A 27323-nucleotide genomic window follows, 5' to 3' on the forward strand; every position below is an offset into this window, starting at 1 on the left:
AAAGCAAGTGTTTCTTTGGGGCTAATGGTCTTATGTATTTCTACCATGTTATACTGGGGAATTTAATACCTCTGGCTTCTGAAAGCACCCACAGTTATGTGCACATTCCTGCACATGCATATCTAAGCACACACTTAAAAAGTTGGGCTGGTGAGATGGCTCAGAGGTTAAGAGCACCAACTGCTCTTCCAGAGGTTATGAGTTCAAATCCCAGCAACCACATGTTGGCTTCACAACGTCTATAATGAGAAACAAATAAAGAACCTATGGGCCAGAGTGAGCGGAGCTGGAGTGAGCAGGGCCGGAGAAAGGGAAGGGGGAAAAATTAAAAAGTTACTTCTTCACCTTTAAATCTGATCTCTGTCTTACAACTTCCTTTAGAACACCCATGAGAATATCTGTAGCCAATGTTCTTTCATGGGCCTCATCAAGAATTATCACACCATAACGCTCCAGAAGGGGATCGTTCATGGCTTCACGAAGTAGCATCCCGTCAGTCATATACCTATAATCACAAAGACAACATTGGTCAAAATCATCTATGTAATTTTAAAACTATCCTAACATAAGCAAAAATTATAAAAATTAAGCTTCCAAATAGTTTAAAGAGACTAAAAGGTTGTATTATCATAAAATCTTACCAAATACTACAATATATGAGAAATATAATACAACACCCAATCACAGTTGATGTAGATAGAATGATCACATGATTTCACACAAATGCTAAAATTTGGTCACTTAAATGCTTAAAAAAAATTCCTGAAAAATAACAAACAACAACAACAAAACACATTTAAAACAAGCCAATAAACAAACCATTTTAAGTTGTTTCATGCCATCACACTACTAAAATATTACTACATGCAAAATGTAAATTTTGGGAGTAAAAATGAAACCCTATTTTTTAAGGCAATAATGTAACACAGCTAACAGCACACAAGTCTACTAGCTCCCATTAACACCAAAAATGAAATGACCTAAAGGACAAAATGATTTCATTCATAAAGGCTCTGAGAATAGACTGCATCAGCACCGTGAGAATACTGATACTTGGGTGTAAAATCAAAAGCAAATGACATCAAACTGAATGATGACTCAAAAAAGAAAAAAAACCAGGCTTCGAACGGCTTCAGAGAAGGCAGTTAATATGGAATCCAACCAGTACAGAAGAGTATCAGATCAAGGGTGGTTTGTAAAAGATTGTTAAGGTCACTGTCCATTCCATTCTGGCCAGTGCTGTCACTAATACAGAACAGATTCTTAAGTTTGGCACAGTATGCCTTAAGACGCTAACGCCACAGTTCATGGTCAGTTAAATAAAAGCCAATTATTGTACTTAAAATTTTAAGTGACATAACAAAAATCCAAAGCCACTATTTACAACCTAATTTTGGTTCTTTGTCCTGTAATCTAACCATACCTAATCTTTCATAAATCAACTTAACTTCAGTTTATACCATCTCTTGAAGCAGTTCAGCAGACAACATAGTGAACCCCTCTTTATTTACTCTAAGAGTAATTCTAAATTTTTTAAAACATTTGGCACACAAGTACATCTTCACTATTTTTATATGCATGTGAGTCGATTTTGGGGCAAGGACTTACTTATATAGCTCTGGCTGACTTGGACTCCTGAGTGCTGGCAAGAGTCATCATACCTGGTCCCTATTTATATAGCTTGTGTTTCTACACTGTTCTTTTCAAAATAAACCATCACTATTTCTGGAATCAACTCTAAGATTTTATTTTAAGAACATAAAAGAAAAATAACTGTAAATAAAACAATGTCATAACAAACCAGCCTGGTAGCTGATAAGCCACACTATGGCTTCTTGATGCCTTGAAATTTTTCTCTTTTTGGGGGCATTGTGCAATAATTATTTTCAGATGAGCTGCTGACACGAGCTAGGCAATCCAGTAAATGCCTTAAGTACACAAAACTCTTGGTTTAATTTTTAGGGGGACATGAAAGAAGTGGTTCTTATTTCAACAATATTTGCTCAAATACCTATTACACCTCAGAACTGTTTCTACACATTTCTGGACTATCAATTGCTAGTCTTTCAATAAGAAACCCTGTATTTCTGAAAGTATTTTAATTAGCATATTAATTCTGTTATTTCAAAAAAATCACTATATATTTAAAATGATGATACACAAAACTAGATCAATATCAAATATTCACAGAAAATGACAAACACCAAACTCCTATCAATTACAAGACTTCAACTGATTCTAAGATGTACCTCAATTTATAAGAAAGTTTCAAAGCTAGCATATTACAAGTAACTTGAACAGGCTTCCAATCATAATTATTTAATAAAATAAACACAAAGCCAAAATTGTTGAATAGCCCTAACCTAGCTTGTTTGTTTCAACAAATATATACAAATAACATAGACCAATAAACTATATATAAGCTATTCCTAACTAATGAGAGATAATAAAAACAAACTGGGTGTGCCAATGAAGGTGTTTCCAGAAACTTTAAAGTGGGGAGGGGGGAGGACCCACTCAAGATGTGGATGCAAATATGCCATAGGCTGAAGTCCTAGACTAGAAACCACCTGAGTGTTACTTCTGCTTCTCCACTGCAGACAGATTATGATCAGCCTCCTCACACTTCTAACCACTATGCACTCTTTTTCATGATGTATCCCACCACTTCTTAAAGGTAAGCCCAAATAAGCTTTTCCCTTTATATTGTTTGTCTGGTTTATGGTCACAGCAAAGAGAAAAAAAAACCAAATACATACACTGATATACGAACACAAACAAGTTTATAGAATGCAATTCTTTAAATTATACAGAACTGAGATTTCTGAAAGACACTGTCATCTTTGAATATGGTGTCCTTGCAGGACTTGTTTCAGTACACAAGCATCTGTGTGAATTCTGAAGTCTTTAATATAAATTAGCCTAGTATTTTCATGTAACTCTGAACATTTTCCTACATATTTTAATTTCTAGATTTACAAAAAATAACAGAATGCCAATCTTTTTTTTTATTTTTTGGTTTTTCGAGACAGGGTTTTTCCGTGTTTTTTCTTGGCTGTCCTGGAACTTACTCTGTAGACCAGGCTGGCCTCGAACTCAGAAATCCACCTGCCTCTGCCTCCCAAGTACTGGGATTAAAGGCGTGCGCCACCACGCCCAGCCAGAATGCCAATCTTACATCAAGTTTACAGTTTAGGAAAGAAAAACCAAGTTTTTCTCCCAGATTATTTTTAATTTTTATTTTCACAAATGCAAACCCAACATGTCAACTTTATTTTTATATTCTTTATTATACAGCAGCTAGCTATTGAAAAAACTCTGGATGACAACAATTCACACAACAAAACAAAAACGGCTTTCATTTAGCAGAAACAGATCTATAATAAAGACAGTCCCCAAATCGTGGGTAGTTGTTCAACTTTACCGTAGCTTATCTATGTATTAAAACATAGGACTTCTGATAGGCTAACTTAAAATACTTACAGGATTAAATAAAAACTTCAAGCAAGCCTTAAAATATGAATAAAAGTTTTACAAGGAGATAGTCATTAAATTTTTAATATTTAATAATACTGAAACTCTTTATAAACAGTCTATAGTCCCTGGTTATGTTATAGATATATCCAACAAACAACGTTTGGATAGTTGATAATCTCAGTGTCTACATATATATATCCAGAACCTATCAATTATTTCCATTATAAACTGGTCACTCGAAATGATCTTTAAGTCTTCAGAAGAATTTTTTATCTTAATAACAGGTAACATTACCACTTTTCAAGGTAGCTCAGTATATCAAAAAATATTTCTTGGTAATTTTCACAGGATCACGTTCAATCTGACAAGAATAAATTCAACAGAGGTGGGGGGGGGGGATGGGGATGGCTCAGCTGTTAAAAACACTGACTGCCCTTCCAGAGGTTCTGAATTCAATTCCCAGCAAGCACATGGTGGCTCACAACCACCTGTAATGGGATCTGATGCCCTCATGTGGTGTGTCTGAACACAGAGACAGTGTATTCATATAAACTGAAATAATAAAGCTTTCCATAAAAAAAAGCTTTAAAAAAAAGAATAACTAACAACAGTAAATCAAATTATCAGTTATAGTGAGAAATACTAGATTTGTGCTCATCTAAAAATGAAATATACAATATTTTAAATACCTTAATGTTCTAATAAAACAAAGCAAAAACCAGGAGGAAACATCAAAGCCCTTTGTGGCATATATACATACATACACATTCATCCTTGGCTGAAATGCTTAGCCCAGACACACCCAAACACACAACTGTTTTGTTATGTCTTGTATATTTAGCCTATGCTTCAAATTTAAGACATCTAATCAAGAAAAAGCCTTAAAATTTAATAACTGCAAACAAACAAAAACCAAATTATTTTTACATACTTTCACAACTCCCAGCTCTAAAGGCAATAAATACTTTGTACACTTTGACCAGAATGACAGAAAGCTGAGTTGTACTTTCTATCCAGTATTTTCTCCAACAGTAGCTGTGCAAACAAAGCAAGTCTTCAAAGCGAGCCTTCTACAAGTGTTTTTTTTGCAAGTGCATAAATATTAGAAATAAGTAGATAATCAAGTTAGCTTACACTGATAAAAGTCAACCTAATTCTATTTGCAGGGTGCAAAAAGCATTTCCCTTGTAAACCTAAGGACCTGAGTTCATGCTAATGATTAGAAAAACCAACTTCTGACCTCTAAAAGCAGCACAGCACATTGCCAGCACACAGATTAAAAAGAAAGGAAAAAAAAGAAAGAATTCCACTTGAAAAGTAACGATATTTCAGTCACGTGCTTAAATATTCAACTAACCAATTATTCTTTACTCTCCAGCCTTAGAACACAAAGATCAAACTAAACCAGTTAGCTTACACACTATACTTCAATAAGAATGGCGCTTACTACTATAAATTACTTTTAAATTGTACAATTGTGGCTTAAAGTAGTAGCAGACATGTAAAAACCTCTTATCTCAAGCCCTAAGCTTATTTGCCTACATTCATTCCACAATGACAAACATCAAATTTTAATTCATGCTAACACTCCACAACTGCATTTCAATTATTGTGTTACATAGAACTGCTTTCTTAAGGTCCTTTTAAATTAATTTAGCTAATAGACACCAGTTACTTTCCTATTATTGTGAGAAGACACCAAGACCAAGGCAACTTTTTTGGAGGTTTGTTTTCAGTTTCAGAGGGTGAGTCCTTGAACAGGGAGGATGGCAGCAGGAAAGGTACTGAAGCAGTAGCTCAAATCTTACCTTGCTATCACTTGGAAGCTGGGGAGACAGAAACAGACAATGGCCCACCCACCCTATTGACACATCTCCAAGAAGACTCCTTGGAGGAGTCCTTCCCAAACAGTTCAACTGGGAACCAAGCGCTCAAATATTTGATCCCATGGAAGCCATTTTCATTCAAACTAAAGCTGGTTAGTAAGATCCTATGATGTATCAAGCTAGAAATGTACTACTACCACTACCACCAGCAAAGCCATGTTGACTACACACTATTAATCTGAGTGTCAGTATATCACGACTGTACACAGATCAACATACTCAGAATCCTTGAGGCAGTTATCAGCCCTTTTCCTCTGAAAACTTGCAACTAATTATCACACTAATAACAAGGCTGAGACCCAACTCAAGACCCTAGGATAGAGGGAATCATCGTGGTACTCAAATTCCCCATCTGTTAAGTCACTGTGCCCTGTTGGCTATTGCTCCAGACTCTTACACAGTTCTTACACAGTTAGCACTTCAGTATTAAATTTGCCAGGCACTACTACATCACAATCCTCTGGGTACCAACCTTAAATGTTCCCTACCACCAAGAGCCTTACTGAACAGTGTTTCTATTTTGCTTGGTAGATCTTTTGACTTCTTTCATGTTCTTGCCTATGAAGAATGCCTACCTTTATATTAAAACAATTCTATAAATTTTTTTTACCTAGATTGGATAAAAATACTTTTTGTTACCAATGTATTTCCTTCAGGGTTTACATGTGACAGTTTATACAATGAAGTTCAAGTCTGTTATTCATTTTCCCTCTCATATTTCAACCGTGGCTTCCTGTCTTTACCTTTTCTTGGCTTCCTTGCAGCTTAACCTCAAATTACATAAGAGATAAAATTCTCAGTAGAGTATCAGAACAAACTCAGATCCCTCCAAAATCAATACTTTGTTTTATATACCAACTCCAAACGGAGTCTCCTTTAAAATCCCCAAACTAAAGTTAATCAGATAACCAATAAAGATTGAGAATGAAAAGGAAATTACATAAATCAGTAGATTGCCATGCTCTGCTTCAACAGAACCTTAAAAGATCTCAGAGAAAGGCCCTTTATTGAAATCTTCCCCTTTTCATAATTTTGCTAAACCTTCTTCAAGATTCTTGTCGTCACAAGCTACACACTCCTCTATTGCCCATCTGACTTCCTCATAAGTGGAAGAACCCACCAAGCTCCCATACAAGGCAGGCATAGGAAACAGACTCAAATTCTCTCCCAAATTTTTAGCTCCACTAAGCAAGACAGATTTAAAATGCCACCTTTGATCTTATACTGTGTCCATAATTTAGTTCTTTAATAACTTAAGAGTAATCTGGCATAGAAATGCTTATGTAAGTTTGTTCAATGCTTGAAAAGTTTTATTAAAGACAAAATAACTGTGGTACTTTCTCAAGCAAAAAACTTAACTGTTCCACATGGTCAGGAAGCTCAGGTAGAACTCAGTTCTAGACAATCCTAATTTCTAAAGCAAAAACCAGGACAGGAAGGACGATAGAGACCCTATCTCAAAACAGCATGCACACACACAATAGAGAGAACCATAAGTTGTTCTGATACATACTCACACATGTGCAACGGGCCATGCTCAAACCTACTGGGGGGGGGGGGCACATTATCCCATAAGCCTGGAATTCTTTCACCCTATACCTGAATCTTTCTATTTGCTTCTACTGGATCTTGGACTGAAAACGTCTATTGGATCTTGGACTGAAAACGTCGACAAGACTGAAATAGAGCTCACTGGTAAAAATCACTTGCCTCACAAGCGTTAAGGTCCTGGGTTAGACTCCACAACACCACCAAGAACCAAACCAGTTTCTCCATCAATTGTGATTCCTTAAGTTATTCTTCCATATAAACATGTTCTGCTTCAGATATCTGAAACTTTGTATTTATATTTGCTCTTGAGCGATATAAACCAGATTAATTTCTTACTACTATATTGTTCAATACATAAAGCACTGTTTAATGGCTAAAGTACTATTTCTTGGTAAATAGCTGGATTTCCTCAATATCAAGCTACTTCTATTGTGCAGCTGGAGGAAAACGTCTTATCACCTCAACAACCAGTAATAACTGCTACAAACTCAACTCCAAAGTATTTTTCCTACAGATATGAATATCAAACTGTTCCCTTTCAAAGTCATCTGTTCCCTGAAAATAAACTGAGAAATGTTCTAAGATTTGTTACAATTCATACTAAGTTCTTCAATCCATAGCAGTAGTATTATATATCAATGTCATCTTCTAAACATCACGATGAATCATGACTGTCACAATGGCATTTATCCTTAACCCACTAGTTTTCAAACTGGACTGTTTCTTTGGCTTCCTTGATACTATGTCTGATTTTTTTTCTCATAAGTTTCATGTTGACTAATTTGTACAAGATAAAATCCTCTGCAAACAGCACAATATCTAATGTAGAATGTAATGGGTCTCAAACATTGAAAATATATTATGGGTAGTATGTAGGACTAATTTTAAAGACACACAAATGTAGCCTCATACTGTCTAAATTCTGAGATACTCAAGAAAAATCTTTAAAATTCAGTCTTCTCTACTATCCTTCTGTATTAAAAGTTCCTTTGACTATTTGATGAATATGCAAACACTTTAATTTCTAGAGAGAAAAATAGCTAATGCAGGGTAAAGACCTGTCTATGCACACATTCTTCCTACTCAGACACAACTGACCTTCATGTTAAGGCTTTAACAATTTTGACTATCTGGGTTCTCAGTGAGTTAATGCAAATATATCCAGGTACTTTCACAACACTTCTTAATGAAGCAGTCCTATCAATTAAAACTGCCACTAGCACACTTCCTACTAAGAGTTGCATTACAATTTTTCTCTCCTTGAAGAAAATAAAAAATATACCCATTCCCAATTCAATTAACAATACCAGGTTAGTTTTAATGGATAGTGTGCAGATTGTAGAATAGCAATAAGCTTACCTTATCTAGAATAATTTTTAAAGCTTAATAACAATTTCTGAGAACTGAAGAAAATATGATAGTGTCAAATATACTTTCACTGTGAACTAGCGCACCTGTTTGTTACTCTTTATAAACAGACTGAGTCTTTGACAAGATTCATCTTTTGAAAGTCTATCCTTCCTCTACTTTCTATCACACACGCTATTAATATGGCTTGTAACTTTCTCAAAAATCCAAACTGTTTTAATCCCCTTAACTGTAGCTTATTTAGAAAAATTTGGTACATAGTCAAATGTTGAAAAGATACCCCTTTTAAAGATAAGCAAAAAAAAAAAAAAAAAATTGTCCTTTATTTTCAAGTCCTTGATAACTGCATCTTACAGATTTTTAAGAGTGGACTTTATGCCGGGCATGGTGGCGCACACCTTTAATCCCAGCACTTGGGAGGTAGAGGAGGTGGATTTCTGAGTTCAAGGCCAGCCTGGTCTACAGAGTGAGTTCCAGGACAGCCAGGGCTACACAGAGAAACCCTGTCTCAGAAAGAAGAGAAGAAAAGAGGAAGAGGAGGAGGAGGAGGAGGAGGAGGAGGAGGGGAGGTGGGGGAGGGGGAGAGGGAGGGAGGGAGAAAGAAAGGAGAAAAACATAAGCAGATTATATTAAAAATTATGAAGTTCAAATGAAATGCACCCAAGAAACTTTATTTTTTTAAAGACGGGGTTTCTCTGCATAGTCCTGGAACTCTCTCTATAGACCAGGCTGGCCCTGAACTCAGACATCTGCCTGCCTCTGCCTCCCGAGTGCTGGGATTAAAGGTGTGTGCCACCACTGCCCAGAAAGAACTATTTTTTAAAAAGTGAAATATTAGCTAAAAAATGACAGATCAATGCTCAATACAGATGAATCAAAAGACTGAAGATGGTGGATATAGAATCTCATACTATGCTACTATACCATTTTTGCTACTCCAATCAATCTCATTTATCATCTTATAGGGCATATCCACACCACAGGTTCAAGTCACTGACCATGCATTCCAAGTTGTTTTTACAACTGAAAACTGCACTGTGACCAAGTTATTTCTAAAAGTGACTAAATGTCTATAATGTGGATACATAAAATCAGCAGGAGAAAGTAAGATTTGTTAGACAACAAATTCACTACTTTAGCAGAATGTTAATTCTAAAACACAGAAAACGATTATGTAAATAAGCTACAAGACTCAAAATGGTCAAGAGCACAGCAGGTATAAAGAAGTAGGACCTTGAAATAGTATAACCACGTTATTACAGAACAAGATTCCCCCATGAGCTCACACAGAGCAAGAACTACACAATTTCCCTTACCCATAAATAAATCATATCCCACTCACATAGCATTTGTCCTGAAAGTAATTTTACTAACATTTTTACCCTTTATCACCTTTTATGATATTTGTAACATTTCACAGATGATATAGCACCACATAACTGAAACAGAATATCTATTGAAGAGCATTACCACCAAGAAAAAACACTAATTAGTCATCGCCTAGCATGTCCACTTCATTGTATTTTAAAACTGGTAATTCCATTAGTAAAACTCCTTAACTAATGGAAGAAAAAAAAAACTATGACTAGAGTAGTATCCATTTTAAAGATAGAGTACTTACTTAAGAATGGTTTTTGCACTACTGCAGTCTTCAAATCGAATGGAGTATCCAACTTCCTGGCCTAACATCACGTCCATCTCATCAGCAACTCTCTGAGCCACACTCATTGCAGCCACTCTCCTGGGCTGTGTACAGGCGACTCCTCTTTTGGGTCCTGGCAAGGATCGCATATACTCCACACACCACTGTGGTATCTATGAAATAATTTCACATTTAAATTATTTGTACTCTGCCTGCATACAAACTATCTGTATCTAATATTATATTTTATTCTAATTATTTAAGGCAAAATTCAATTATGCAAAGAAGTTATGACTCCAGTTACAATAACATGAGCCCTGTAAGCCAGAAGGGATCATACACAACACAGATGTAACCTAATCACACTCTGGGAAGACAAGGTCAGCTCAGACTATGCTCAATATGCTCTACAGAACAGCTCGTACCATTAGTATTTTCTAAGCATCAGAAGAAACATCCAATTTAAATTCGATCCTTTAAATATAGCAATGTGCACTTTTGAAAACCACACTTTTAATTATAAAAATGTAGGCACGAGTATATAAACTGCAAGCCATCAAAAGGTCATCCTAACACTGTTAACTTTTCCTTAGGAGCAACAGGATGCACGGTGACAGCACCTTAGATACCATCTTAAAAGTTATCAAAACGGCCACCCTCAAGTTCAAAAGGACTGAGAACAGCAGCCAAGGGAAAAGGGGAAAAGAAAATGTGAAGCTCAAGATGGGTCATTATGGTGACCTATTTACTACACTACGTAGACGGGAAGGGCTTCTCTCATGGTTTAGTTCTCTAGCCATTTAATTGAACAGGAAGATGTAAATGCTCACAATCTTCAGTAAGAATCCTCCACAAAAGTACCTAGATCTGTCTCATCAAAGCTTCTGAAACCCTAAGGAATGGAGAAGCTTGGATTTCAGAATTTATATGATGACATCTGATGAGAAATGTTAGCTGATATACTGTTATATAATGTAGATTACTTTTTCAATTAGGGCTAGTTCATGCATAAAACAAATAACTCAAAGGGGAGACAATTATACTTTTTCTCCAAAGAAACTAGTGTATGTCTTTCAAGGGCCTAAATGAAGAACTACCAAGACTATCTTCCTAGTTCTGGAGGCCAGCACAGTGCTTTCCTAGGAAAGCTTTGAGGATCTACCTTCGTTTCACCAACCCTCCTCCAAAAACAGGTAAGAAGTGATGTTCTGTTGTGAAATTCAAAGCACTGACTAGCAGGTTAAAAGTTCTTTAAACTCTTCAGATTTAAAAAAAAAAAAAATCCATTCCAATGAAATGAATGACTTAACTTCATTTTGGTTATTTTGACAAATCTCAAAGAACTCAAAAAAGTTCTTTGTACTCTTAAAATAACTAATGAGAAAGTAATAGATTTACATATTAATTCCTAATGAAAACCCATCTTGTATAAACTTGAATTTTTTTCCCACATCAAATTTTTTTCAGACAAAACTTTTCTAGTAGAGTACATATTTTACATATTCCCAATTCTAGTTTCCACCTTAATAGACAGCACTTGGTTCTCTTTTTATGTTTGTCCATCTGTTCAATGCAAACTACCTTCAATGCATCTATTTTATTTTTAAAAAAAAAACTTAAAATGGAAAAGCATGAAAAATACATATGGTTTGACTTTCCAAAAAACACTAACTAAACAAAGATTATTAATAGCACGTGAAATAATTTAAAATTCTACTGATATTAATAAAGTTAAAGCTACATTCTCATGAATCTTTTTTTACAAGAGTTCAACACATTAAATTTAAAAGTTAAGGGTTTGATACAGGGTCTCTCTGTATACCAAGCTGCCTTCAAACTGCCCTGCCTCTGCCTCTCACACGCTGAAATTAAAGGTGTCATCATCCACAGCTAAAAGTTTGAGTTCTTATTAGCATCAAGTTGTCCCTCAATTGGGTCTTTTAATATTTTTGGTTGCTACAATATCAAAATGTCTCTATGAAATACTCAACTTTGATCACATAAAGAAAAATCCTAAGCCAGACATGGTGGTCCACACCTAAGGTTCAGGCAGCAGGACAGTAAACTAGAAGCAAGCCTAGACAGACTACATAGCAAGATCCTTCCTTAAAAAAAAAGGGGGGGGGGCAGGGGGGTCTGAATGTACAGGTCAGTGATAAGTGATAAGCACTTGCTTAGCAGCATGTGCCAACTATAAATGTTTACCCTACATTCATAAAAACGTAAAGAGTAAGCCAATAAATGCCTTTTATCTTTGCATATTAAATAGACAATTATAAAGTTAATTTCAGTATCTTCCCGAATTTTAGAAATGTCTACCATGTCCAGCAACTTTTGTAGTCAAGACGAAACTTTTTTTAACTAATGGCTTTCCAAGTGCCTATTAAATCCACAAGTACTTCATTCAACCATCAGATTAACAGTTCAGGGATATAACCAAAAAGTTTATAGATGTTTCAAGAGTAATTTGCTATGCTCCATGAGGAAAGAAGATTTAGCTACATGGAGTACAACTGTAATAAATCTAGCCATTTCAAAATCTACAAACATACTTATCCCTGAAGTCATTAAACAAAGCCTGAGGTTGGTATGTCAGCTGAGGGAGTTAAAGGCACTGGCCATTAAGGCTAACAACTTGAGTTCAATTCTCAATACCCATAGGATGAACAATAACTCTAAGTTATTCTGATTGCCACACATGTGCTACGGCATGGGTGCATCCATACACAAACATACACACATAAATAGATGCAATAATATACAAAATATAAAACAGGCTGCATGTCTATCAACAAGATCGACTTGTTCATGTTTAAAAACTGGGCACCTGGTGAGACACATTTAACAGTGTTTAGTACTGTATGCTAGAGGCAGATGGATGCAGGTCACAACCACACTTTGTACCTTGTAGCGTTTCTAATCATTTTCTTCTTTTAAGAAAGGATCTCATTATATAGATAAAACCGACCTTGAATTCAGAGACTTGCCTACCTGATCCCTAAATGCTGGAATTAAAAGGTATGCATTATCATGACTGGCAAGTTCAAGTTTTTTTTTTTAAACACTATTCACATAATTCAAAATATTCTAACAAATACTTGGGAGTAGAAGCAACTGCTCCAATTGTTCAGATTTCTCTACTCAAGCTCTAGAAAACAAACTTTGTATTTCTAAGTCTGTATTGTCCCAGGGTAAAATGTGTTGGAAATTATTTCTGTCATACTTACAAGATGAGAATATACCAGTTTTTTTCCTATGTGGACTCAGAAAAAACTAAACACTCTCTACTTGAATCACACTCTTAAAGTCATTAAAAAGTACTCATCAAAGTACTATTCTTCAAGGTACTCTACAAGACAACTGGAAATGAGTTGACAGACAATGGAAAAGAACTACCAAGACCCAATCAGCATCTTAAGTTTAAACATGCACATAACACATTTACCATGGTATTTAACAACTCACCTGTGTTGTTTTACCAGACCCAGTCTCACCAACAAGTACAAATGACTGATGTCTAACAAGAATATCTGTAAATCTATCCTTGTATTCCCATACAGGGAGCTGAAGTCGTTTCTTTAGAATATCATAGTATCGAGGAGTATGGGGCAGGTTGGTGAATGGATTAATGCACTGTGGAAGTGATGTGTGTCCTGTGTGTCCAGTGTGTGTTGAGTGGGCAGAATGTGTAGAATGTGTTGAATGAGCCGAGTGGGTTGAGTGAGCTGAATGAGAAGCTTTTAAAGGTGGCAATCCAGCACTGATAAGCATAGCATTGGTGGAAGCTCTCAATTCTTTTTCCTTTTCTTTTTCCCTCTCCCGTTCTCTGTCTCCTCTATCACGTTCTCGGTCACGATCTTTAGATCGGTCCTCTCTATCCCGATCTCGTTCCCGGTCTTTCCTAGAAATAATGCAAAAATTTAGAAATCAGAGTGATTTCAAAAACATCAATTAGTTATTAAAAATTACGACCAGATTCTTTACATAACAGCATAAACACTCTTTACTACCAAGTCTCTAGTTCCATCCTTCTAAAACCTTAAGCATGATAGCCACTGAACCACAGGCCACCACAATAGCTCAGCTCCCAAGTCTGACAGTCTTAACTGAATACACAAGACACATCCTCAACACAAAATACAAGGTAATTAAAAAAACAAAACAACAATGAAAAGGACACCTGAAAATGGGTATAGTGGCATACACCTTTAAAAACCCTGCATTTGGACACAGAGGCAAGGGGGTCTCTGTGAATACCTAGACCAATTGAAATGAAATGTAGTCAAATTAAAAACATTCACAAAATACAGAATTGTTTTAAAAACTAAGTAATTCACTTTTCTGAAGTTATTTTAAGAAGTCATTTCTGATATCTACTACATATATTCTTAATGGAGAAATTTTAAAATACAACAATATGGCTTTGAGTTGCATCTGAAGGTGGTCTGAGTAGTTAGTGACGGAAGAAACCTGTTTGCTCACTCATTCTAACTTCAGACCAGCTCATATACCATAAGTTGCCATAAGGTTTGGGGACCCAGACTAAATTAATGAGGCAATATGGAGATTTGACAAAAACAAACCCCTAAACCTGTCATTGCTCTTAACATACAACACATAAAGTCCATTTTCTGTGACCTAAATATCAGTACACCAGAGCAAGAAAGAGCACTCTCTCTCTCCCCACAATGTAATGGGGGAGCAAGAGTCAAGACCTTAAACAGAACACAGCTAAGATGCTAACTAAGCACAGCACTGTGAGAATGGTTTAGCCACAGCAGTGGGAAACTGTTAACTTTATCCAATCTTAGTCCTAAAATATAAGATTCTATCCCATATAATCTTACAGTGAGGAAAAGCCTCACTAGCCTGTGGCTTCTCTACCTCCATTCTAATGATACCCACTACAGAATTATAAAGCCAGTGCTGGTGGCACACGCCTTTCATCCCAGCACTTGGGAGGCAGAGGCAGGTGAGTTTGTAGCCAGCCTGGACTACAGAGAGTTCCAGGACAGCCAGGGCAACACAGAGAAACCCTGACTAAAAAGAACAAAACCAACCTCCTCCCCTCCCTCCCAACCACCAAAAAAACAAAGAACAGCAAAAACCCCACACCCAAATCCCACAAAACACACATGCACACACACAACTAAATAAAGCCTCACAAGTCAGCCAAAGCCCAAAATAATTAAAAGTATGTAGGTAACAGGTGGAGTGGGGACACACACATGTACTGGCACGCACACACGTACAACACAGAGACACAGAACAAGGACTATGATTGGGATGTGTTATATGAGAAGAATCTATTTTCAATAAGACAAGTTTTAAACTCTTTTCATTTAATAAAAGAAAGAAAAATAGGGGAAAAGAAGAAATACAAAATAAAGTCTCAAAATGTCACAAGCTAAGTCTGTCTCTGAAATAGACCTCAACCATGGCCTTTGTTTCTAATTTTGTCTACGCACTCCTTAACTGGGTTCTAGATCACCTCAAAATAAGGATAAAGGAAGGATACAAATTCAAATAGCTCAAGGATGAGATATCCTGCAGACCTAGTGGTCCAGTGAAAGCTAGAGAACCTGAGTTCAAATCTAGTGCCTCAGGTGGGCCTGTAACCCCAGGATCCAGGTGAGAGGGGAGGGAGGGAGACAGATGAATTTTGAGTTTGATGGGAAAAATTAGCTTCAAATTCAGTGAGACTCCCATCTCAAACAAATGAGCACAAACACACAGAAAAGTTTAGAAAGGGTTCATGTCTGTAGTTATTACCCTAATAGGAAAGCCAATAAGAAATGTAATAAACACCATCCATACTACCAAGACAATTAAGACATAACCTTTCCAAAGCAACAAAAACTTCAGGAAAGATAAACACAAGGCATAGCAGTCCATGTAATGTTATGTGGTAAATTAACACTTATACTAACACACACCTTTTTCCAAGACACACTTCACCTACAGCTCCATTACTATAGCAGAGAAAGAAATACAATGCAAAACACAAGGATTTGCTAATCAGTGAGGTGAAAATTTAAATAAAAACCACAGCAAAGGCCTAAAACTCACTTTATCTACTCTGCAAAGTGGAAAAAACATCAACTATCAAGAAACATTTAGGGATATGCAGAAAACTGATGCAATGCCTAGGAACGCTGCTGCAGTTCACACTGGCTACTCTGAATGATGATGATACAAAAGGTCTGTTAGATGAGGATCCATGGCCTCTCCACATTGTATACATTATAGACATGACCATATACACATTTTCTTGTTTAAATGGAAACTTTAACTATAAAAGTTTTGTTCATAAAAATTTTCAAGTTGAAGCAATGCTTTTAACTTTAAAGAAACTAAAAACAATCTCAGTGTGATGGTTACATGCCTTTACTCCCAGCACTCAGGAGGCAGAGGCAGGCTGATCTCTTGCTTATGCTGGAGGCCAGCCTGGTTTACATAGTGAGTTTCTAATAGCCAGGGCTACGCAGTAGTAGAGAGATGCTGTCTCTTTTTAGGAAGTAAGGAAGGAAGGAAGGAAGGAAGGAAGGAAGGAAGGAAGGAAAAGTGCTTTAAACAGCACTTTAGTCAACACTGACAATTATTAAGAACAATGTTTTCTTGCTCACATGCAAGCTGTGGCTTTTAAGATGGAACTAAAAACATTTAATAAGATAATACATGTAATAATGCCTGGAATATCTGAAATGTACCAACAAACACTGGTTACTACTGATGTTTCAGTTTAAATTGTACTTGGAATAATAATAGGCACTAATATACTGCTAGTAAGTATGGAAACTAGTCATCTACTCTAGATATTTTATATAAACTACTTTTTTTCTGACAGTCTCACTTTGGGAACTTCTAAGCATGTGCATTAACGTGCATACATAAGGATACTCATACTTTCATCTACAGAAAATTCGAGGAAAGCACTTAACACCAATGAGCAAGACAAGAGACAACTACTGTACTACACAGCCAATGGGACCCAAATCCCAAGAGCTCACTGATATTACATTTTGTATTTAGGAATAAGTATGGACTCCAAAGATGGAAATAATGATTTGTAGTAGCTTACTGCTTTTTTCTTTATACATTTATGTGTGAAAATTTCTTGCCCTTTGCATCTTATCATCTTATTATTTAATTTCAGCTACCACGGGATTGTAGTGAAACACATAATTACAAATTCTTATCAGGAATATTAAGAACCATTAGGATAAAAATGTCCTTCCCAGATTTCTTGGGAGCTGGTGAGATGGCTCAGACTGAAAAACTGGGTTGACCCCTGAGGCCATCATGGTCAAGAGGAGGTAACTGACTCCGTGGTTTCTTCTCCTGGCCGCCCCTCCACCCCCACCCCCACCCACACGTGCTGGAATGGAGACAGCAAGGTCTGGTGACAGCTGGGGTGACAAAATGAACAAGCCTATGCTGTCAAATACACTAAACAAGAGCAAAGAGGGGGAGGGAGGGAAGCAAAGAGTCCCTGGCAGTCAAAAGTGCCTTCAAATCAAGTAAGGAAAAAAAAAAAAATACCAAGCACAAATACTGTATTGCTAAAGAAAACCAGTTCTATAAGAAAAGGTACTCAAAAAACTTAGGAAACTGCAAAAACTGCCTTGCAGAATCTCTAGAAATCAAGGACTCTCCTGTACTTAGTGACAAATATGAAATATTCAGAGGAAACATGAAGCTACCCGCGATATACGCAAAGTCCATTTTGCCAATGTTGTATGTTTTGCAAGAGAAATGACCATAATCACTGTAATGTGGAGCCCCAATTGCAATAAAAGCATTGAGTCGTGAACATACACACAAAAAAACTCTGCTTGCACAAACTCAGTGTTCATCCCAATGTGACCTCTATAAGGAGAGAAATTAGTTGCATCTTAGCCAAATGTGACATTAACTTTAACTTCACAGAAGTTCCCCACTTTATCAATCCAATATAAATGCCATTTATGACAGGTTGTGATGCCTAACTACAGTACTAAGTTTCCTGTTGAGAAAAGGAGAATTCTACATACCACTATAATCTATGGAAAAAGCTCACTGCAACTTTGCTCTCCCTTGGAGAATATTCATGAGCTGTTTCTACCTAAGAACTGATGGAGCTCAATTACTAACATTTGGAATGTTTGCTTGAGAGAACAGCTGTCTTGGGATGTTTTATTATTACAATGCTTAGTGTTATAAGCTTTAAAAAAAAAAACCTACACAATCAAAACATAACAAACCTGCTTTCCGTATTCAATATTTCAACCTAAGGAGAGCGACAGAACGCATCCTATCCTGACCTATTCTCACACTGGTAGTTAGAAATCAATCCCAAAGGACTTTCCGTTAACAAAAACTCAAGAGACCACACATCTGACTTGACAGCGAGTCGGTGTCACAAGACATAAGAAAATGATAAAATCCTACAACTGTTTTGGACATTTGGACTTCCGTGGATATATTTTTTAATTAACCCAACAGATCCCTGTACTGCCGAAGCATAAACATACAACTAATTAAAATGGGAGGGTAGGAATATAAACAAAAGTACATTTTAAGTATGAACTGTGAAAGAAAAGACTGGAAAATGATAATACAACTGCTTACTTGCTAAATGCCCTGTCTTTGCGAAAAGTCTAAGAAAAGGAACTAAAATGCCAGACCAGGAATCGGTGTAAGCCTTTCTCAATCTGCACGTGGGTGTTGTTTGTTCAAACACGCTTAAGATCACTTTTTTGAAAAGTGCGTCCAAAGTGGGGAGGAGATAGAAATAACTTCCAGAGCGGAGGGGGAAATACGTGTTTTCACAGGCCTACCCCAGTGATGCTACTTAAAAGCAAAGCCGGCTTTTAAGCAAAGCAGGAAATAAAGGAGATGGCGGGAGGGCAGGCAGAGGGCGGAAGTTGGCAACGGCCTCTCCTGAAGTGCCTCAATGGAAGAAGGCCCTTCGTCTCCCGCCAAACAGTGCGCCCCGAGGTCGGCTCGCCTCTATCCTCCCCCAAAACAGACAGCGCCCGCCGCCGCCCACGGGGGCAGTGCCCTTGGCCATCCGGTTCCGGCTGCGGGCCTCACGCGAGCACCGAGGCCTCGCGGCCCGCTCCGCACGCCCGCCGTTCCGCGGCCTCGTGGCCGCCACAGGCCGCTCGCCCCGGCCGCACACACTCGGCACGCGCCCCAGCCGGCCGACGGCAGACAAAGGCTCGGCAGCCGGGCCTGCTCCCCGCCACCATCCAACAAAGCCCGAGCCGCGACTGCGCGCCCCGGCCTGGCTTACCCATCGGTCCCCGCACGCTTCTTGCCGGAGGGGTAATCCTCCCCCAGGTCCAACCGATGCCTCTTGGACATCCTCGCACTCCCAGAAGCGGACGCTTAGGAAGGAGGGAAGAAGAGAGACTCCGGCAGCCGGATCCACGCACAAGAGGCCCGCGGCTCAACTCGCGGGGACCCCCACCCCTCCCGCCACCACAGCCCGCTCCGTGCGGCCCGAACCAGGAGCTAAAATGGCGGCCGCGACGAGGGCAGGGCCTGCGTGCGCGCCTCCGCGGCGGGCGTGCCGGCGTGGTGCGCGCGCACGCCGTCCGGAGGCGGGAACTCCCGTCCCGCCCGCTGTGCGATTGGCTGAAATGGCTCTGAGTTCCCGCGGGCTCCTCCCTTTCCCCTCGCGTCTCTCTGAGAGCTGATCTGAGCTGCTGCTAAGGACCGAAACGCGCCTCAAGCTGTCACTTGCCGCCTGGAGTTCGTTGGGAAAGTTGAAAAAGCCTAGTCCTGTTTAGGAAATCTATCCAGCTGTGTATATACTTTTTGCTTTTAGGGTATGAAGCTCAGGAAGGATAAGAAAAACAAGATCACACAGCTGGCAAGTGGCAAAGCAGGACACAATTTATAACTCCAGAACGAGAATTTGCAGTTGTTGCGCCAGATGCCCTGTAGCGGTGAGAAAAAATGTTAACTTTAATTACTGTGACTCGTTTTGTCCATTCACCCCAGAACAGATAACATCTATTTGTTCAAGGTATAGGTGTTTTGTATAGGGTTCAGAAAATTGGAGGTAATCGCACTGGGCACTGTATTTTGCCTCCAATCCTCTGCCCTAATCTTGCTCCGTTTGTGTGTATATGAGTGCATATTAGGCACTCAGAGACATTAGCCCTATCTCTGTCCTCGTTTGGTTTGGTTTGGTTTGGTTTTTTGAGACAGGGTTTCTCTGTGTGGCTCTGGCTGTCCACAAACAAGCTCTGTAGAAGAGGCTAGCCTGGAATTCAGAGGTTAGGCTGTCTCTGCCTCCCAGTGCTGGGACTAAAGGCGTGCCCCAGCATGCCTAGTTGCTGTGCTCCTTAGTAGAGTGAACCCTGAAAGACATTTTATAGACATGGTTACCTGGACTGAAGGAAATCAACAAATAGCTCATCCATTAAGACTCCACTGTAATGGCAAGTTGTTGAGGCAAGGTGACACTTAAGAGGTTGTGTATCTTTCTCCCTTCAGCCATTGTGCATACTCAATTACATTCATTTCCAGAAGTGTGGGCGAAAGAGGTCTAAGGATCAGCCCAAATACAGGGTATCACTTCATGTCAAGACTCTCCTTTGCTGCTCCTTGGCTCTAGTCCCTCGAAAATTCTCAGAAGGATAATCTCTAAGATTAAATACAACAGAAACACAACAGATGATATTGTAACTTTCACAATATCCAACACAACTGTCTAAATGTACATTGACAACCTGTTAGGCTAGATATGGTAGTGAGTACCTTTAATCCCAGCACTCCTGAGGGCAGAGCCAAGCAGATTTCTATGAGTTCAGAGTCAGTTTGTTTTACGTAGTGAGTTCCAGGACAGCCAGAACTATATAGTGACTCTCTCTGTCTTTCTCCCTCCCTCACTCCTTCCCTCTCCCCCCTCCTCCCCCCCCCCCCACATGCACTCGAGCGCACACACACACACACACACACACACACACGAGCCACTGAAAAGTCCTGTGAGCATCTTTCAGGTACCTACATTACTGAAGAATTCCACCCCTGTCAGTTGTATTCCTTGTTATAGTTCCTAGACAGGAGGGTCCTCTTGAAGTTCTTGTGCAGAGTCTTGAGCCTTGTAAACCCCCATGATCATCCTCTTCCCTCCAAAATGTGTATTAATGGGTCATTCCTGTGATGAGCTCATGCAAGTTACCTCTCCGATATAGGCTAATGAGGATGTGATGGTTTTTATATGCTTGGCTTGGGGAGTGGTTTAGAAGGTGTGGCCCTGTTGGAGTCGGTGTGTCACTGTGGGTGTGGGTGTTAAGACCCTCATCCCAGCTGCCTGAAAGCCAGTAGTCTGCTAGCAGCCTTCAAATGAGGATATAGAACTCTTAGCTCCTCTTGCCCCATGCCTGCCTGGATGCTGCCATGTTCCCGCCTTGATGATAATTGACTGAACCTCTGAACCTGTAAGCCAGCCCCAGTTAAATGTTGTCCTTATAAGAGTTGCCTTGGTCAGGGTGTCTGTTCACAGCAGTAAAATCCTAAGACATGGTCCAAACTAGAGGAGATAACTACTACTCTATACTGTTATTACTTAATTGCATTAGTCAGGGTCCTATATATGGGAATGAAAATACATATGTATGTATACACACACACATGGGAATTTATTAAAGTGAATTATAGATCATGTTCTAGCTAGTCACTGTCATCCAACAGAAATGCCAAGAATCCGGTACTTGTTCCGTCCATGAGGCTGAATGTCTCAGCTGATCTTTGGTCTATGTGTGTATGTGGTGGGGGGGGGTGGGGGGGTGGGGGGGTTAATCCCAAAAGATAGGTTCTAAAACCCAGGAAGGAATACCCTGGCAGCAGGACAGATGAACTGGCCAGTGAACGTGAAGACAAGCAGGAAAAGAACAAAGCCTTCGTTCTTCTTTTTATAGGGGCTGCCACCAAGAAGGTGGAAGAACACCTTTAATTCCAGCACTCAGGACACAGAAGCAGGTGGGTGGATGTCAGTTCCAGGCCCTCCTGGTCTACTTAGTGAGTTCTGGGATGGCCAGAACTACATCATGAGACCTGTCTCAGAAAAAAAGAAAGAAAAAGAAAATGCTCACAGGTACACCCAGCTGCTTGGCTTTGAATTGATTTCAGATACAGTCAAGTTGACATCAAGACTATCCACCAACCAATCTTTAATTTATTCATTCAATGGATATTTTTAAGTCTATGTCTGGCATTAAGTTAAGTGCTAGAGAACCCGGGGAAAAACCAAAAACCAAAAAACAACAACAATAACAAAACAGGACAGCCATGTTTTCTGCCTTCATGAACTTTCTGGAAGGAGAGAAACAGCATTTAACAGCGTGGAAAGCTGCTTTGTGAAGACAAGTCCTAAGAATGCCATCTACAGAGGACTGGGGTGGTGAGAACATATGCTAAGTGGTCTTGGTCTCCACTACTGTTGAAAGAAGAGGCTCTGAGGAAAGAGACATTAGATAAAGACCCACAGGGGTCCTAGAAAGACTCCAGGTGCTTGACTCCAGTTGTTTGGGGGTTTTTGAGATGAGATCAGACTCAGGCTGGCACTGAACTTCGGATCCTCCTGCCTCAGCTTCTCAGGTACTAGGATTTCAGGCGCGCACTACCACGGGCAGTATATTAGAGAATTTAATTTTGTCATCATGCTCTGTGTGTAAATCTTGTCGCCTGCTCTTGGGCTACTAATCACCACCCTTTCATCTCAGCCTGAACAGCCCTCCCATCTCTTGTAGAACGGGTTTGGTGGCGGTGCACTCCCTCTGCTTTTATTTGTCTGAGAACACCCTATCTGTTCTGCATTTCTCAGGGGGTGGCTTCCTCAGGCTAAGTACCCTTGGCTGGCAGTTTCTTCCAGCACTCTGCTGAGAAACCCAAAGCCAATCTTATGGCTTTGTGTCACTAGACTGGTCGCTTGTGTTACTTGCGAAATTCTGTCTTCCATTTTCATCTCCTTGTTTTTTTTTTTTTTTTTTTTGTTTTCTTGGATGTTTTGTTTCTTGAGACAGGGTTTCTCTTTATAGCCCTGGCTATGCCAGAACTTGCTCCATAGACCAGGCTGTCCTCAAACTCAGAGATCTGCCTGCTTCTGCCTCCCGAGTGCTGAGAGTAAAGATGTATACGGTGACTGCCCGATTAATTTTTCCTTCTTAACTGGAAAATGTCAAGTAAACTGACTTCCATCCAGTGTTCATGGATGGGTTTTTTTTTTTTCTTGATTGGGTATGATGTTGGCATTACTTACTACATTTTCCTCTCTGTTTCAGAATTCCCATTCAGTTGTTTTAGATTCTGATCTCCTTGTTGGGCTTGCTTACGTCACGTGTTGTTTTCTTTATTTTGAACCTGCAGCTTTACCTCTTTCTTGTCTTTCTGTTGCTACAGGGTTGAGGCCAGAAAACCATGCAAACACTTGTTCACACACAAGCCCACAGTTCTCATCTTAAAAGGAGCAAGAGATGGTTTATTCTGGAGCCATTTTGAGTAATAACGACTCGAGGGACCAGATACAGGTTCCCCCAGATTCCATGTTCCAATGTGGAAGTGATTACATGAAGTTTGATAGCTTCACAGAACAAAAGCAGTCATAAACCAAGGCAATTGAAAATACATTTGTGGGTACGTTAGAGAGGCAGCAAGACGGGGCAAGCTCTCTATAGGCCCAAGATGCTATCTGATGACATTCTTAGCTTTGGGTTTGGTGGGAGCTAGTGGTTTGATTTAATGGATTGAAAAGCTTTTTGGTCTAGTTTGGTTTTTTGGTTTGTTTTGTTTTGTTTTTGAGCAGGACCTCTCTGCATAGCCATGACTATTCCTGGAACTCACTATGTAAACCAGAGATCTGCTTGCCACTGCCTCTCAAGTGCTGGGATTAAAGGTATGTACCTGTGAGGCAGTGGACCTTGAGAGGAAGCCTGGTAAGGTCGAGTTAAGGCTTGAAGCCCGGGGGACCCTGAAGGGACAGTAGGAGCTTTGCCTGCTCCTGGCACCAGGCCCCTGTCAGATAATCACATCCCCCCATTGAGAGAATTGTGGCCATCAGTCACATAGGGGCAGTGCCCCATGCCCCTCTTCCTGTAGGTGAGGCATCCATCTCAGGCCAAGCCAATAGGAAGCACCTGCTGTCAGATCCAACCCACCCCAACGCTGTATATAATAACATTCTATGCAGAGGCATAAAGGTGTGAGAATTACTCCATTGTCTGAGAGCATCTGTCACAGGAGCTGTAACACTGCCTAGGAAGAGAACGCTCTCCTGAACCTTGCCCCACCAGAAGCTCCCCTGCACTTCCCTCGCCAACCAGTGCAGCATCTCAGAGTAGCAGCACCAGAATGGGAACAGAGGCACTTCCCACTCCCTGCTAGTGCCTTTCCCCTTCCCTTGAACCCTCCCACCTTGCTGGGCCAGAGGATAGCCTCCGGTACACAGACCAACATGCACCCCCCCCCCTGTATCGTTATGCGTATTGGTGTTTTGCCTGCATGTGTGTCTGTGCACCACATGCATGCCTGGTGCCTGTGGAGGACAGGACAGGGTGGGTTCCCTGACACGTGCATGCCTGGTACCTGTGGAGGACAGGACAGGGTGAGTTCCCTGACATGTGCATGCCTGGTGCCTGTGGAGGACAGGACAGGGTGGGTTCCCTGAGATTGGACTTACAGATGGTTATGAGCTGCCATGTGGGCACCGGAAACTGATCTGCATCCTCTGCCAGAGCAGTATGTGCTTTCAACACCTGAACCATCTCTCCAGATCATCCAGGCCCTGTTCTTAATGTATACAATGCAGAAAAATTCAGGACACTTATACATTTATTTTGAGAACATTTTTTCATCTTGTAAATCAAAACTCTATACCCATTAATTAGTGTGTTAATTGTAATAGACTCCTCCTTCACCTTAGCTCTTGGAAACCATCATTCTACTTCTGACTCTAGAATTGATCCTATTTCAATGTTACTATTTGTTACAAGATGTTAGTTTAGACACAGATGTGGGCAACGATTGGCTGTTCTTAGGGCTAAGTAGGCCAAAGTAAGATAACTAGCTCTTAGACCTGCAGCATTTTAACCCCTCCACCCAACTGCATTTCTAACCAGTCAGGCTCTGCAGACACAGCTTCCTTTAGAAGTTCTCATTCTTTTTGGGTGTTTGTTTGTTTGTTTGTTTGTTTTTTGAGACAGGGTTAAACCCAGACCTGTACCCCCAAGTCACCATTTTATTTTGCAGCTTACTGAACTCCCCTTATACACAATTATTTTGCATTCCTTGTCACGTGATCCTTAGGGGTCCATTTCCCTGAATCAGTTTCTAGAAAAATCACAGTTCCTTCAATAGTGTCTTTCTTTAAAGTGTTCCTCAAAGTCATATATTGTCCCCCCTTTATTTATTTATTTATTTATTTTGGTTTTTCAATACAGAGTTTCTCTGTGTGGCCCTGGCTGTCCTGGAACTCACTCTGTAGACCCAGCTGGCCTTGAACTCAGAAATCTGCCTGCCTCTGCCTCCCAAGTGCTGGGATTAAAGGCGTGCGCCACCACGCCCAGCTCTGTTGTCCCTTTTCCACTTGAAGAAGTAGTCAACTATTATGATCTTGTTATGGAACTTGCAAGTAACCACTTGTGCCCTAAGACAGGTCTGGCCACCTGTCCTCAATAAGCCACTTTAAAAAGCCAAATTAAGCTCTTTGGAACGGGACAGCAGAGGGGTAAGATGTAGCTGCTAGAGTTTCCCCGCTATCATGGCGAATCCACAAGGATTCGCCACTGAAGGGATCAGATTTTAATAAGGCTTATAAGATTAGGTTTCGGTTGTTGCACCCAGAGATCGAGTTACCATTGTTTCTGAACTGAGTCTGTGTTGTGTTTTCATTCACACAGTGGCTCGTCTGGGTTCAGGAAAGTATAGCTCCAGTTTAGTGTTCTTATGGATCATCGACTGTACCCAAGACCAGAAACGGAAACAACTAGATCATCTTCAACTGAAGAACGGAGACAGAAACGTGATACAGGTACACAATGGACTACTTTTCAGCTATGAAAAATAAAGACATCATGAATTTTATAGGGAAATGGATGAATCTTAAGAATACCATCCTGACCTAGGAGTCTATCATGGATGTCCTCTGAGAGGCTCTATCCAGCAGTTGACTCAGAAAGATGCAGGCACCCACAACCAAACAGTGGATCAAGCTTGGGGACTCTTATGGAAGAATGGCAGAAAAGATACACTTCCTAAGGAGATAGGAACTCCACAGGAAGACCAACAAAGTCAACGAACCAGGACCCTTGGGGATCTCAGAGATCAAACCACTATTTATATTAAAACATTTTAGAATTTAACAAATGTTAATTGTTCTTTAACCATGTGTAGCTAGTAGTACTACGAACAGGAAAAAATGAAATATAATTTTTTTCACATATTTTTATGAATGTTAGCACGTGGTTTGTCTAAGGTGATTTTAGGTTTGAAATAATCAACTAAATGGAGAAAAATGAAAAAAAGGGAAAGTATAAGTTTTATTAGGCACTAGGCAAATGAAATTAATGAACCAGAACAAAAGTCAAAAGTGCACTGTACAGTGGAAAGGACATCCCCAGAGATGGACGAGAGGCTGAGCTAACAATTCATGAACTGCTACTCACACTTTTACATATTGCATATGAATGATGAACAATACAGAAATGGTTTTACTGGACTTGGGCTATGAATTTTCCAATAGAGTTCAGCAAACCCTCCCCCCCAAAAAAAAGCCAAATTAAAAATGGAAAGCAAAGGGGCTGGAGAGATGGCTCAGTGGTTAAGAGCGCTGACTGCTCTTCCAGAGGTCCCGAGTTCAATTCCCAGCAACCACATGGTGGATCACAACCATCTGTAATGGGATCCAACGCCCTCTTCCGGTGTGTCTGAAGAGAGTGACAGTGTGCTCATATAAAATAAATAAATAAAACTTTTTTGAAAAACTGGAAAGCAAAAAAAGAAAAGAAAAGAAAAAAAGAAAAAGATATGTATTCAATGTAGCCACATTGGAAAGAGGGTCAAAGAACCCCAGGTTGGGTCTCTGGGATCCTGAAATGTGACTGAAGCCTGAAGTTTAAATAGATGGCTAAAAAGGTGTACACCGAAGAACTCTCATTTAAGGTGTGGTTGCACCCACCATTAGCCCTTCAGTCTCCTCCTGTAGGTGGTCTGACGAGTTGTTAGAACTGTGTGAAATCTTGTTCGAAGGGACAAGTTTCCCTCTCTGTTGCCTTTCCCTTCTACAAGCATGAGATTTCTGGAGAAATTGCTTTTTCTTTGCAGTCCATTGTTTGAATAGCCTGATAGACTGAGAGGCACAGGGGTCTTTGGTCATTTCTGCTAGGCCCGTTGCATTCTTTCTTAACTTT

The 27323-nt window shown here is 39.7% G+C and overlaps 1 protein-coding gene and 1 long non-coding RNA gene across 4 annotated transcripts in view; one reads left to right on the forward strand and one right to left on the reverse strand.

The window, feature by feature from the left end:
- Dhx15 (DEAH (Asp-Glu-Ala-His) box polypeptide 15) overlaps nucleotides 1-19468 on the reverse strand; it is a 40344-nt gene extending 20876 nt beyond the window's left edge. For all 3 annotated transcript variants that reach the window (NR_104311.1, NM_007839.3, NM_001042620.2), the window contains exons 1-4: nucleotides 19202-19468; nucleotides 13390-13825; nucleotides 9904-10097; nucleotides 346-505 (exon numbers count right to left, since the gene is read on the reverse strand). Coding sequence is in view for 2 of the 3 variants with exons in the window: in NM_007839.3 (NP_031865.2) it covers nucleotides 346-505; nucleotides 9904-10097; nucleotides 13390-13825; nucleotides 19202-19272 (861 nt within the window). In the remaining variant the exon portion in view is untranslated. The remainder of the gene's footprint in view (nucleotides 1-345; nucleotides 506-9903; nucleotides 10098-13389; nucleotides 13826-19201) is intronic.
- A 134-nt stretch (nucleotides 19469-19602) lies between these two features.
- 9230114K14Rik (RIKEN cDNA 9230114K14 gene) lies at nucleotides 19603-26906 on the forward strand. Its single transcript, NR_015537.2, has 4 exons — nucleotides 19603-19859; nucleotides 21840-22518; nucleotides 23723-23812; nucleotides 25815-26906. It is a non-coding gene; the product is annotated as an RIKEN cDNA 9230114K14 gene (long non-coding RNA).
- The last annotated feature ends 417 nt before the right edge of the window (nucleotides 26907-27323 follow it).

The sequence above is a fragment of the Mus musculus genome, chromosome 5 (genome assembly GCF_000001635.26).
Source record: "Mus musculus strain C57BL/6J chromosome 5, GRCm38.p6 C57BL/6J".
Taxonomy (NCBI): Eukaryota; Metazoa; Chordata; class Mammalia; order Rodentia; family Muridae; genus Mus; species Mus musculus.